The sequence below is a fragment of the Perca flavescens genome, chromosome 1 (genome assembly GCF_004354835.1).
Source record: "Perca flavescens isolate YP-PL-M2 chromosome 1, PFLA_1.0, whole genome shotgun sequence".
Lineage (NCBI taxonomy): Eukaryota > Metazoa > Chordata > Actinopteri > Perciformes > Percidae > Perca > Perca flavescens.
Genome location: NC_041331.1, coordinates 13,900,992 through 13,916,163, shown reverse-complemented (window position 1 = coordinate 13,916,163; position 15,172 = coordinate 13,900,992). Strand labels below are relative to the sequence as shown.

Here is a 15,172-nt window from a genome sequence, read left to right as displayed (position 1 = left end):
AAACCTATGGTTCAAACTTCTTTAATGTAATACTGTTGGTTGGACAAAACAAACATTGTAAAGGTGTCACTTTGGGCTCTGGTTAATTGTGACCGCATTTGTTGTTATTTAAGAGCCTTTATAAACCAAACAGTCAATCAATTAATGGAGAAAAAAAATCAGCAGGTTAATCCATAATAAAAAAATAATCATTAGTTGCAGTCCTATACAAAATAGTAGTTAGTTCTACCTCAACCAACTACAACCTGCTTTAACATTAATGCATGAGTAATAATAACAATCTATGATATATTGTATAATAGTACAACAGTCACAAGGGTGATTTTTCTACATTGAGTACTTTTAATAATTTAATACTTTAATATATTTTTCTGATTATACATTTACTTAAATAACATTTTCAATGCAGGCCTTTTACTTGTAATAGAGTATTTTACAGTGTGGTATTAGTACAGTTATATATTAGTACAATATCTGAATACTTCCTCTACTATACTCAAGCAAGGTACAAGTACCATAGATTTACTCAAATAATGTTATTTTGAGGCTACTGAGCTACTTTGAATAGTTAAACGTAATGTCTAAATTAGCCTGTGTCAGTACCCATACCGACCATAGACTGTAGCCTGTGGTACTGACCCGGAAAGTGTGCGTTGTAAAGCGGGCGGTGCCGTCTTTGTACATCCGGTGGGTTCGAACCTCTGTCTATGCGAAGGAGAGAGCTGCTAACTAACGACACGCTCCGCTGTTAGCGTGAACCATCAGTCACAACAAGTAACAGCAAAAAGCTTTAACGTTACATTAAGCTCCGCTCAGGCAGTCGTGTACATTTTGGCGTGACAAATAACGCAAGCTGTATCCTGGTCGTCTGGATTAATCACAGCGAAGGTAAGACTGTTGTGTCTGCTTGCGACGAGCTAGCAAAGCAACATTTTGATAGTAAGCTTTTGGATGTGAGCTAATATTTTCGTTGCTAACGGAGCTAATTTCCTTGTTGCGCTCGGTCCAGCTGTCAGCTAGCCACCAGCTAAGGCGTTAACGCCAAGCAAGGAGTCTGGTTGCTTTATTTGGTGGCAATTATGTGACCCAATATTATGATTAATAAAAACATGTCTGTGTAGCCAATTTCAGCTGAACACATTTTAAACCAGAGCAGTCACTATGGCTAAGTAATGTTTGGCTAACGTTAGCTTCGTGGCTGGTCAGTCAGGTTTTTCTTTTGGCAAGCTGGAAAGCTAACTTGGCTAACGGCTAGTTAATCGATGTGACCGTCACTAATGTTAGGCTTTGTCCAGGAAACATTGGCGTACAACTCGCTTCCTTGGTTTGATTTAACCGGAGGGCCCGCTTACAAAGGATCGGTCATCTTTATATTAGCCTCAGATGCCTCTACAAAACACTTCCTCACGTACAAAGTGTTAACAACCGTAGGTTACAGCTGCTTCTCAGTGCAAGGTAACGGATGCAAAGACAGGATGGCACAGAATATGAAATGCATTTAACTAAGTCCCCTTCCTCAGCCTGGTGCCAGTGGGCAGAGTTGTATTGAAGCTAACTGGTGCAAGTTATTCTGATTTTGTCAGGTGTAACGTTAAATGTCAGGTTAAATTGTAACGTTACCTCCCAATGTGCAAATGAGCATACTGTTAGATACGGTAGTCTCAATGCAAATGTTCCTTCCTCAATTGCATAGATGGCTTATTATTGAATCAATAGAGTATTCAGTTACCCTTCATCTATTTAAATAATTGGTTCGGGTCATTTTCCACTAAATAGCACAGGGCTTTAAGAGAGTGGTGCAAGCACTTGTGAAGTTATTTTATTGAAATATATATGTTACTAGCTGGACATTTGCCCAAACTAGGCTATGTGGATCCATAATAAATTACTGCTTCCTTTTTAAAAGAGTTCCACTTAAGGAAAGGCTTGGATGAAATAGTTTGCATTCTGTTCATGAACTTCACTAAATGCAAGCCTGAAAAAAATCACTTTTTACAGGCCTCAACTTAGGAACATCTACATTAAAGTAACATTTTTGTGTGTGTTGCATTTAAATACATTTGCATTTCATGTATAATTAGAACATTTGCTTATTATTATTTTTAGGTTTTGCAGGTAATTATTGACGTGACAAAGCTGTGGTCAATGGCTTATCCGTCATCATATGTGCAGTTCATTACTACAGAATGTAGACTACTTCAGTACAGTTCAAGTAAGCTATAAGTTGTCTTTACAAAATTGAAGATATATATTTCTAGCCTCGTGAGACCGTCCTGATCTCGCGAGCTCCAGTTTTCCACTCGCAGATCAGTCTGGCGTCTTGAGGTAGAGAAAATTTGGAGCCGTTAGCCAAACGACCGGGCCAATCAGCGTTGGTTTTGAGGTGGGTTAGGTGGTGATAGACAGATGGTTTATCCAATCAGCTAACCAGTATTTTCAGACAGCGGTCCGGGAATCTGAAATGGTGTCTTTTATTCCTAAATTCTTGTTACACAAACGGCAAATATCCTTTACCGTCATGTTGCTTGCTTGCTGAGCTTACGAGCTATGCTTTGCCTGCAGCAGCAGGGGCGGGCTTGTGGTTGTATTTTCATACGCTTCGTGGATCTGATTGGTTGATTTGGCCCGTCTATCACCAACATAGGTGATAGACAGATGGTTCATCCAATCGGCTAACCAGTATTTCCGCCCCTTCCCAAAGTTCTCCAACGGAAAGTTCCCAGATGGATATGCTGAGCAAATGCGAAGCAATCCATCTGGCGAGTCAGGTTAATATATTTCTGCGGATTGTGCAATATTTGTATGATTTTTTATTTTTTTTTTATTGTTGTTGATTTTTTTAACTCTGGAAAAATTAGATTATTGTCATGGATGTGGGTGCACACAACTGTTGTGTGTATATATACATGTGGGGTTCTCTATGAATTGATGGAGAAGGAAAACTGGATAATCTAAACTCCCACCAGTTATAGTTTATAAGAGCTGGCTTTAAGGAGAGAGAGGCAGCTGTTGGCTGGCATTGCCACAGTAGGAGTCTGCATTATTGGCAAGCCCCCCTCTCAGGCTGCTCTTTCCACTGAAGGTTAATCACTACACTCAGAGCCTTTATGTATCTGTACAAATGAAAAGAGGTCAACAAATTAGTCTTTTTTTTTTTTTTTTTTTTTTTTTTTTTTTAAATAGATGCTAATAAGCTATAAGCATCTCAGTTTCTCAAGATATTTTGACAGGCAGAATTTGTGGACTGTAATCAAGGTTTCTGGAGTCTTAAATACATTTTCAATGGCACCATAGTGTGTTACTTAAGGGGATGTACCAGTGAATAGTGCTGGATTTTCAAACCATCAATTAACCAATCACATCAACTTTCCTAAACTCTTGAAATGTTTAGTTTTTGATTACCGGCCTTTTGCCGCTTTTTTGTCAGGCTCCCTTGCTGCTTTGACTTTGTGCCAGGGATTAAACAGTAATGTGTATGCTTTGACGCTTTCTCCGCATTTCACTTGGATATTATAACCGCATTGTTAAAATAATACTGTCCATAACATCAACTTCCTGCTTCATCATTTCCAGTAGGACCAGAACTATAAAATGAAATAGTCTGATGATGTTTTTAGCTGAAAGAATATTGGTGATGTGACACAGATGTGAGATCAGCAGAGCTTATTGATTGTAGTTACAAGAATTCAATTCTGAGAGCACCTTGAGTAATATGACACATTTCTTGTTCATGCAGAATGAGTTTAATTCAAATCAGTGGGATATCCTCACGGTAGAGATGGACAGTTATATTTGAACAGAATGACAGTGTGTGTGATTGCTCAAAATATACAATGGTATTATTTTTTACACATGGTTTGTGCCCAATTGTACGTTTTGAAACCTCAAAGCTCATCTATTAAATTTTGAGTGCAAATTTTCAGGAAGCAAAAGGAATGAAAATCTAATCTAATGTACCGGTACACATTTTAAGAATGTAAACTATTTCTTGTGTTTAATGTTCAACAGGGTTAACTAATCAATGCACATAATTGTTACTTTTCTTTGAGCACTCATACAGGCCAAGCCAGAGTCAAATGAAATGCCTTTATGCAAATGAGCACTATATCAGACACCACGCAGTGCCATCATAAATCTACACAGGCAGCTACATTTACCACCTATCTATTCTAGTCCAGCACGAACCCAACTAAGTTTCCACTTCAAAACTACGGTATGACATTCAAACTATAGAACAACAACTGAACACTACCTCAGCATTTCTTCAACATGCTCATCAGCCCAACTGTTGCACTTTGCACTCTCACCTGGAGAAGACTGTTTCTGAGGTGTTTGATTCCTGGTAGTCATGCAGCTCTGACAATATCAGTTCCTTTTTAATAGGGCATGCATATTGATTACATCAGGACGTTCTAATTTGAGACCATCTGATATGTTTTTTTTTTTTCAGTTTTATTTATATAGCCGAAAATCACAAATTTGCCTCAAGTAGCTTTAAATGTAAATGTTTGCACACATTTTACCAAAGTGGACAAGGGCAAAATGCTATATTTGCAAAACCAATTTTAAGCAAGCCTGGCCAAACCAACATGTACTTATTTGTTTGCGGTATTTGTTGCTGGCAAAAAAGAATTGTTGAACAAAATGGAAAGAAAAGGGGTAAGAAGCTAAATCTGTAATGGGATTTTAGTTTATGATTTCCTTTTATGTCCTCTCCTTCTGAGAAACAAAATTACCTTTCACCTTACTTTTATCGGATGCCAAAAGGTGTGTATCCTCAAACATATCCTCCTTTATCAGGAGACATGGTGCCTCCACAGGGATAAAGGCCGGGGATTCCCCATGTTACATCAAAACTGGAGAAGCCATTTGTAGAGACCACAGAAAAGTCCAGTGGATTGCTTGTTGTTCACTTAATTAATTGGGCGCTCAGCTGATGCGAATTTACACATAGTTGCTCCATAACATTTATTTTGAAAATCCCTTTTAAACACATGAGGTTAACAAAACTACAGGGACACTTTCTAAAATAATACCATACACAACAACGCCACCACTTAGTATGTCCTAAAGAAATAAAGAGTTGTACAGTTTCAGCTGAAATTGAACATTTACAAATGCTGTATTATAGTGGATGTCTATAGCAGTAGATATTACTTTGTCCAAGATGAGCTTTTTTTCAATAAATTGAACATGTATTCAAAAATGAGCACAGTGTATTTATCAATAATCAGATGAAAAGGATACACAAGTAGTTAAATCATACCTAAGGGCTCATCACAGCATATAGTGTGAAACGCCTTTTAAAAATGAAAGGTTTCAGATGTTTTGCTGCTTTACGTAGCATGAATTAAGTTCTTGTCCCACTTTGATGTTCATTTCTGCCTCATAATCCTCAGGCATGTCTGAACATGTTTGAAATACAATGGGGATGTAATAATCTCCCAAGTAATACAGATGACAAATGCGTAGAACAGGCAGAGAAACTGTACATTCAGTTTTGTGGTATTTGTTATAATGTGATATTCTCATACTCTGAAATTTAATGTAAAAACACCTTAAAACTAAAGCTGGCATATAATTGGCTCCAAACAAACTGGAGTAAAACTGGCCTTGGGTCATCCCTGTGTGTTGCGTTATCATCTGTAACAACAGACTCTTGTCTCAAATCAAAAGAAGAGTTTAATATACTGTAGAATTTAGCATAATTATTGTGGAAAACAACATTTTGAAACCTTTGATCACACTTCATTTACACCCAAAAGCACATGAGTGGAAATAACAAATGACCGTCAATGTGACGCCTCAGTGTTTGCTGACCAGTTCGAATCAATCATGCCTCTCTTCCTTAAAACCACACTTGAATCTTCGGTGTAACCTTATTATTGTAGTAATATAACTTTGAATAAAGTCGCAAGCTGTGTTTTGCATACACGGTCTGGTGGACAGACAGCAGCATCCAGTGTGTGTGTGTGTGTGTGTGTGTGTGTGTGTGTGTGTGTGTGTGTGTGTGTGTGTGTGTGTGTGTGTGTGTGTGTGTGTGTGTGTGTGTGTGTGTGTGTGTGTGTGTGTGTGTGTGTGTGTGTGTGTGTGTGTGTGTGTGTGTGTGTGTGTGTGTGTGTGTGTGTGTGTGTGTGTGTTATCATCCCGCGCCCACCACCGAGTTTGTGTGTGAAGATGGTCTTCAATCAGGGGAAACACCTAGCCGAGCTTATCTAAACACTGGTTCGCACTGGATTGGACTGGCCTACAAATGTTGTTTGCACAATGGAAACTGTAACGGCTCACCATTTGTCGTTGCTGCAAACCTGTTTTATAGCCGTGTTGTTCTGTTCCTGGTTTTATGTAATAGCAACAGTGCACAGTTGCCCTTGAGAGCAAAGTAGCTGTCTTTGATGCTGAGATGTGTGCGGGCAATACTCAGCATGAGTCACCCGAAAGCCCACACACACACAAATACTTTACAGCAGCAGCCTTTCCATGCTCGGGAATTTCAGCATTGTCATGAAATCATTAGTAGCTGTTTTTTTTTTTTTTTTTTACATGCATTTTTGGGTGGCTAATTAATGGAACTGGTAATCTGAGAAAAGAGGCCTGCAGTTGATAAAACTTCTTATTTCTAAGTGATTTTTGAATCTTACACTAAACTGCTTTTACTCAATTATTATACTGAGCACTTGATGAAATCCGACCAGTGTCTATCAAGTTAAGCTACGGTGTCCTTGCGAGCAGATGTAGCTTTATATAATTGTTGACATAATATTCCCTGCTGTCATTGTCTGCCAGGCTCTAGCTGTGGGTGGTGGAGAGTCTTGAGATGCATTCATGATCTCAAACTATGACTTTAAGGTTTGTGTTTATGTTAGAACTGTTTACTGGCGCTTTCTGTGACCACTGTGACTTGATGACTATCTCTTTAGCTCAGCAGCTCAGTTACAGTAAGCCAGTCCTGTCCTCATTTAGCACGGTTTACTGTCAGCTTTTGTTAAGAAGAAACTCACTGGAAAGGACCAGTCTACAAGCCTACTGGTAGTGTGTTCTTTTTTTTAAAGATAATTTTTTGGGCATTTTAGACCTTTATTTGGCAGGACAGCTGAAGACATGAAAGGGGAGAGAGGGGGGCAATGACATGCAGCAAAGGGATGCAGGTCGGAGTCGAACCCGGGCCCGCTGCATTGAGGACTAAACCTTGTGCTCCTTAAACCCAATTTTCTTTGCAGGACTTGGTCAGATTAACATTGGAGACAACACCTTAGCACCACGAAACCACGTTCAATGTGCTGCTCTCTGTGGAAAGTTAATGGCTTTGTCGTTTCTTGTGTTTGCTACAGGTCCTCCGCCTTCTCCTTCCTGTGACAGATGCTGAGGCCAGAGATCAGTCTGTTCAACTGTTAGAGGTGACAGGGTGAGGACGGGGGAGGAGTGTCGGCCAGCTGCACCAGGTTTTGTCTCATGAGAGTGACTGCGCCATCCAGGCACTGCCAGTGACCAGGGCTGTGGCTGTGGTGGGCCCGGCCCAGGAGGCCTTTTTGTACATCTTCTCAGGCCCCTGCTGACCTGTGCTGCTCACACCATGGATCAACAGAGAGATAAATATGGCGAGCGGCCCGCCAGGAGCACTAAAGTTTCCCAGGGAAGCCGCAGCGGACACTCGTCCCGACCATCTGGCTCCTCCAGCTCATCTGGGGTTCTCATGGTGGGGCCAAACTTTCGTGTGGGCAAAAAGATCGGCTGTGGAAACTTTGGTGAATTGAAGCTTGGTAAGTTGACTCTAAATCTTGTGTTAAATGGTTCAAGACATAATAACTGACGAGTGGATGTTTTTTTGTAGCAGTTCTTAATGGTTCCGTGTGTACCTGCCAATGGAGTATATACCAGTAGAGTTGGAGGGGGAAAAAAGGAACGCTATTAGATAATTTTTATGTTTTATACATGGATCTTGCAAAATATGCAAGAAATTTAAATAACAAATCTCCACTCAGTCAGACACAATCAGTTACAGAGTTGCCTATTCCCTGGTGAACCTGTTGTAAAGCCTAAATGGTGTACTTTTCTTTTTAAAGCAATCTAATCGGTTTTTCCTGTCTTATTTCAGGTAAAAATCTCTACACCAACGAGTATGTAGCTATTAAACTGGTAAGTGCACACTTTCTTTCTCTGCTTGATTCCCCACCTCTGCTGATGTAAAAATCCTTTGCAAAATGATAGGTAAAATACAGCTACACAGATGCATAATGAAGAACCGAGAGTAGTGATGCATCGAAAATGTTATTAAAATTATTTAAAGTGGCTATATGTAACCTTCAGTTTGTGTTGATTCCAGCGGCCACTTCTGACAAAAGCAGTAGTGTTTTTACCACACTTTTGTGGTCTTTTCTTAAAGGTGCTGTATTGCCCACTGTATTACCGAGTTAGCGTTACTGGCGCCTCATATACGGTAGTTGCGATGAATGTTTTGCTCAGAGAATTATTCATTTACAATAAGAATACGTTACAGATGCATCACTGCATTTCAAATGTTGCATACGGTAACTTAGCCTACTTTAGATGTATCGTGAGCTAAACCGGGTAACGTTATCACTGTGTCACCAGCGAAAGCATTAAGAGTTCGTTGTAGCAACCAACATAATAATAATAACTTTGATTTATTTAGCGCATTTCATGAAACCAACGGACGCTTTACACAAGTACAGGGGGACAAGGGAAAAGAAAATAGTAGGCAAACACGGACTAAAAGGAATAAAACGCTAAATGGAAGGGGGACGTCATTTAATGTCGGCTACTGACGTACAAGCACATCGCTCAATCTAAAGTTATTTTATGAATGAAATAGACATATTACATACCTGAGGGCCAATTCAGGGTTGGTTTTGAATTATGAACAATTAGGGATGGGTCTCGAGACCCGGTTCTATTAAGGACCCGGCCCCAAATTTCTCAAAAATCGATAAGGTCCGAACTTATCGATACTGCTATCGAGACTAGTGGATCATATAAAGTTATCTATAAAAATAGATACGTGGGCGAACCGGAAAAATAATTTACGAGCACAGTGTGTGTGCTTAAAGACCATATAAGTAAAGACTAGCCTCCCCACCGCAAGTCATTCAAAACCTAGTCGGTCTGGCTACCGAGATCACCGCTCCGTGGGCCGCTTAATCAGCAACAGAGACAGAAGAAATCAAACAGTCACAGACTCACAGTTTTTGCAATAAAAGCAATAAGATTAAGAATCTGTCGTCTTTTTAACAAATAATGGAAAAGTATCGTTAATAGTATTGATAAAGACTTTGAGTCTCAAAAATGGAATCAATATCAATAAAAATGAACGATCCCCTTCCCTATTTACAGTCCTGTAATTGTCTCCGTCTGTTGAAGAGTGTGACTCAGTTTTCGCCCAGCCGTATTTCACTTTCAGCTTTTAGTTTGTTTTTCTTTTTTTCTGTGATGGCTCTGCCCCAGTATCAGCCATAACTTCTAAAATACAATTTTAATACAATTAGGCTTATTGTAGAACTCTCCTACCACATTTTACCTGCATATAACGCAGGCTTGTGTTTCGCCAAAATCTGTGACCCGTCAGAACGTGTGCTCTGTAGCGCCGTCTACCCACCAAAAATCATTTTGTGACTTGGCTCGAAAAATCTGACCCGGGCAAAGGCATTAATAAAAAAATATATACAAATAGCGTTCTTTTCACTGTTAGTCTTGTTTGCTGTTACAGCTCATTTATGATCATCAGATAGAATATTACACCATTTCAGAAACATTTAAAAGTTACATATAGTCACTTTAATGACCGTGCTGTGTTCAGACAGGGAAGCTGTTATTAAGCAGTTATTAGACACAAATTGCATGTTTTTCATTGCCATTTGCCATTGATTTCCAGATATGACTCTCAGGTTATGCTTGGGTGGCACAGTGGGGTGGTTGTCAACACTGAACTGTTCTGGTCTTAGTGAGAAATGGGAACGAGGTGTAGCTGCTTGGGGATGTGTGTCTTTCCAGTGGTTGCTAGACTGGAAATCATCATGACAGAGAGTAGTAAATACAGTAGCTACAATAGTATTAAATTCACTAAGCCAAATTTTTTTTTTTAATTGCTTACACTGCTTGATGGTGTGCAGACACTGATGTAGTGCTTTCATACAATTTACATTTTGTTTTATTAAATGGCTGTTGAGAACTTAAGAAGACTTAAGTTTCAGAAGTACCTGGGACAAAACCTGCAAAATGGAGAGACGGATGATAACTTTTTATGATGACTGAGATAATGGGGTCATCTGCTGTCTTCTCTAACAAAGTTTATGGAGGAGGAGAAAAAATTTGAGCTGACGGGACATCATTTAGGCTACATGTTTAAACTTTTGTAAGAAGAAAGAGTGGCTGTTGATGTTCGTGCAAAACTCACACTCAAATCCACATCGCTGACGACGTTCGTGCTGCTAGTGCCAGTTTGGTAGATCTGGTTTTACACGATGGGAGGGTTTTCCTGGGTCATCCCAAATTCTGTTCTCACATTCAGTTGGATAGAGAAAAGAGTTGTTTATTTTCCTTTCACTGTTTTATTCCAGTTTGTCATTAACTGATTACTGGTTTGGATGTGTCCACTGTGTAGGAACCGGTGAAGTCGAGGGCACCACAGTTGCATTTAGAGTACCGGTTCTACAAAACACTGGGAACTACAGGTAAGGTCACAGATGTGTTTGCAACACCACAGGGTAGTTCTTTTTTGTGTGTGACTGCATGACAATGATTTGACTGTTTTGGAAGATCGGCCCAGACGATTGCATCATTTCCACAACAAGTGATTACTCCACTCAGGTTACGTATTGATATTAAGCTGGGTCAGCTACTTGATTTAATCTCCAGGATTTTGTGTACATGAGTTCGTCAATGCCTATGTGCATGAGAGAGTGTGTTGAACAGTGACCTTGCTTGACAATAGGCTTGCCAGGGGTGCAATTCAATATGAAATGTGTTGACACAAAGCTTCTTATACACCCACAACACAGATGCAGCAGCTGATGTTTTTTTTTTTTTTTTTTTTTACCGATCCACTGAAAAGACTTCCTTGTTGTTATCGAGGCAGAATATGCAGGAGGTGTTGCACACAATATTATGTTCTATAAATATGTTAGGTTTATTGTCTGCAGTAGACTTAATGCACATGTCCAATGTCCCATGGCCCATTCCATAAAGCTCGCTAAGAAAGTCCAGCACCTGACTTGAATGAACCTAACAACAAGTGCTAAAGTGGTTCCATAAAGGTCAATTCAGGCTCACACTATCAGACTAATTTAAAACCGGTTCAAGTAGTCTACTCTAGATAATTGCGTTTTCTCACTTTTTCTTTAAAAAAGTTTTTTACCGCTGGAAAGTTTTCATAAAACCGGGCTGTCTAACATTCCATATGATTAAACATGTAAGTCAATGCCTTATCATTTATCATTGTATAATTTATTTTATTATCTATTTACGTAGATTTTTTTTTTACTATAAACTTAAATGTTTTGACTGATAGTGGTTAACGACGTCAGATACAGTACATGGCAGCACGCCAGAAAGTCAGTGGTAAAACCATCGTGTTCACATCGGGTCAGTGTTACAGGAGCTCTAGTTGAGCAGCAATTCAGACGTATGATTCTTTGTTGGCTTGTCACTACGAACGACCCCTTTCGCATTACACAGTCATTTGACCCATCTCTTAAAAAAAAAAAAATATTGATTATATTCGCAGTAAGAAATTGTGAGGTTTGACCTCTTCAGTATGAAGCAGGCTTATACATTGTCACTGTGCTGCTTGTAGCAAAGGAATTCAATAGTGGGTGGTGATGGCGCAGTGGATATGACACATGCCTTTGGTGTGGGAGACCCAGGTTCGATTCCCACTGCGATACATCAACCATTGTGTCCCTGAGCAAGACACTTAACCCTAGTTGCTCCAGAGGCATGCTACGTCTGACATACAGTATAGCGATTGTAAGACGCTTTGGATAAAAGCGTCCGCTAAATGACATGTAATGTAATAATTTAAATAGCCTTTTGTTGTTTTATTAAAGCATCCGTAAATGGATGACCAAAGGTACTGTCACTGCGTAAAGCTATTTCATGTAGTCAAAGGTTAGCTCTAATACTTCGTACGTATCACCAGATGGTCTTTAATTATTTTATATATTTAATATGCATGCCATAAATCTTAGCGGATGTCAGATAACCAATAACCTCATGGCCATTTCAGCCAATATGACTGCTGATTCATTTTAGTGCAATACTAATGTGTCTAATCTAGCACTCCTTTATCAGTTCTGATGTTGTTTGCATTCAGCCAAGCCCAAATGACTCCACTGTCAAATGTAGTTTTTCCTGATACCTTACCTGTGATGGTATATCCTACAAGTCACTACGTGTTTATTTTGAATACATTTTAAATGATTCATAATGGCCAGTGGCGACCGTTTCTCATGGTGTTGAATAGTGATTACAACACTAACGGCACAAACACTGACATAACTCATAACCTTTTCTTTTCTGAAATTGTGCCCTTTACACTTTATTATTTTGTGTTCCAAATGAAAGACAATACAATAATAGCTGCTTCTTGACTTCTCTTCCCTTAACTCTGCTTCCCTGAGAATTTATCAGTTCGTCATGAAAGATTAGTCAAGGTCTGCTGACGCATCCTTGTCACTGCAACCAGTGACAAGAATCTTGTTAGGATTAAATGACAACAGAGAAATAAATTAAGGGCAAACTTTTTTTAGTCTTGGTACCAGAGGAAATGGGTAGGAACGCTAGAAACAATGGAACAATAGAAGACATTTTTTTTTATAGTTGTTCGTTGCTCTTCTGGTAAAATGGTTAGAATAATAACATATACATTACGCTGGTAGTCATGAATACACCTTAAATGGGGCTAGAGATTGATAAGAGATTTGTTTGATCATCTGGCTTGTGAATTTATTAATTAAGATGTTCCTTACAAAACCACGCTGTTACAGTTCAGGGATGGCATCAGTCATAGTTTGGCATGGAAAATAAAGCCACGTTTTTGCGATGTATGGATTTTGATGTGCTTTTTAGAGCTCTACATGCATATATGATAACCAGACTGGGACTATAATGGCTATTGTTTTGCAAAGGCAAGGGCTGGAAAAGGCCAACCGTGCGGAAAGTCATTAAATATTTAGAGAGTGGGTCTGCCTTTCTTAGTACTAACCTGCCTCTGTCCTCTCCTCCAGATGGGATAACGTGACCTCATTTCTTCTTGGCTGTGTACTGGGCCACATTCCTCTCAGCCAATGTGGTTGTCACAGTGTCTGTGTGACACGGTCTTAATAACTTAGTGTGGTTAAACTCAAATGCTCAATCAGGTGTTGGATCTGGTGCATAACCAACTGTCACTGAATATTAATTAGGATGTTTCAATTAGGAATTAAGCATCTTCTTCCAGATACTATGTGAGAATATTTATCAGTGCAGTCAATAATTGCTTTGTTGCTGCTTTGGTTTTACAAGACAGCAGGACAGAGGACAAAATGTTTTTTTTTTTTTTTTTTTTTTGAAGATCAAGAGGGTTTGTTCAAGGGTGGGTGGACACGATTGAGCTGTTAAAGGCATTCGCAGTCAGACCTCGTCATGAAACCCTACACCACCTCTGTGACCATTGCGATCAAAAGTAAACATTTCCCGCCGTGACGCAACTTACTAGATTTTACAAACATTTAAAAGAAAGGCCGGCAGACTTATGCTGGATGTCTGTTCCCACTACTGCGAACACATCCCTCTCCGACAATGTTTTACTTTGAGTGAAAAAATAGGGCATGAGAAACTAGAGAGCTGCGTTCTAGTAGACTTTTTGAGACATTGATTATTCTGCAGAGCCGCTGCAGTTTGCCTGTCTCCTTATTCTACGCATCCACTTTTATGACACAATTTTTGCACACACTTGACATAAACTTACAATGCAAAAATCCATCGTTCCACCAATCTCTATACTGCCTATCCTGTCGCAGGGGGCTGGAGCCCTGGTGAATGGTGGGGTACACCCTGGACAGGTGACTTGTCTATCCCTGGACTGATAGATAGATAGATAGATAGATAGATAGATATAGATATTCATATTCACACCTACAGTTTAATTTAGAGTCATGAATTCACCTAACCTGCATTCCTTTGGACTGTGGGAGGAAACCCACACAGGCCCGAAGAGAACATGCAAACTCCACACATACAGGCACCGCACAGTTATCCCAACATCATTTCTGTGATGTTTTCTGCCATTATTCAAAAAAAAGAAACATACTTGATGTTACCGACATGCACGAAGAAATCGCTGTTTCTCTTTCCGTAACATTTTGTTGAGCATAGCCCTTGTGAGGTGGCATGGTTTTGCTCTGGCATTAATAATCTTATAATATGATGAAACAGGTCTACAAATTATTGGTGCAAAAGAAACACATATATGACTAAAATACATTTTTTATATATATATAGACTTTGAGTGTCACAGTGACGGGTAATTTATTAATAACAGAACAACTACTACCAGATGGTCAAAATAAAACATCCAAGTTCAGGACATATCTAATTATAGAGTCCAGAGAAAGATCTGATTTTTGACAGCTGGTTGAAAAATTGCACCCGAAGTAAGTTGGCCGAGTGCCTTTCAGTCGGGCTTCTAACCAGATTCATATAGTCATATTCATTCATCCCAAATTTCTCTTATTCCCCTTTTGTTGTAAAGGACTGCAGCCAGCACCTCCTATTAGATTGCACTAATGCATAGGGAAATGTGTTATTATCCTTTTACACCCGACAGACTGTTTTATTTAATGGCTGGGAGAACTGATACAATACCTTTTTTGTAGTTATGGTTTTTATGCTGATTTATTCTTTTCTGATCACAGAACTGCTGCTCTAAGTAATGACATACGTGTATATGATATATCTTGATCCAATATTTGTATTTTACTACATAATACAAGTGCATAGTATATACTTAGTTTGAGTTTATTAAAATAGGTAAAGCTAACTCTATTTTCAAATAGTATGTCTGGAGAATGTGTCAAGTCTGTAAGGTTTGAGCAGACATCATACCCAGCATGAAATACTGAAATTCAAGTAACAATCAAGTTCAAGTTCCACTTTATTAATCCTTAGAAAAGGAAAT

General features: G+C 39.2%; 1 protein-coding gene across 2 annotated transcripts in view; it reads left to right on the top strand.

Moving 5' to 3' along the window:
* Window positions 1-704: 704 nt before the first annotated feature.
* The window catches only part of csnk1g1 (casein kinase 1, gamma 1), a 34,132-nt gene continuing 19,664 nt past the window's right edge, over window positions 705-15,172 (top strand). For both annotated transcript variants that reach the window (XM_028573944.1, XM_028573936.1), the window contains exons 1-4: window positions 705-888; window positions 7,332-7,760; window positions 8,096-8,136; window positions 10,619-10,688. In XM_028573944.1, the coding sequence (XP_028429745.1) occupies window positions 7,574-7,760; window positions 8,096-8,136; window positions 10,619-10,688 (298 nt within the window). In that variant the 5' untranslated portion in view covers window positions 705-888; window positions 7,332-7,573. The remainder of the gene's footprint in view (window positions 889-7,331; window positions 7,761-8,095; window positions 8,137-10,618; window positions 10,689-15,172) is intronic.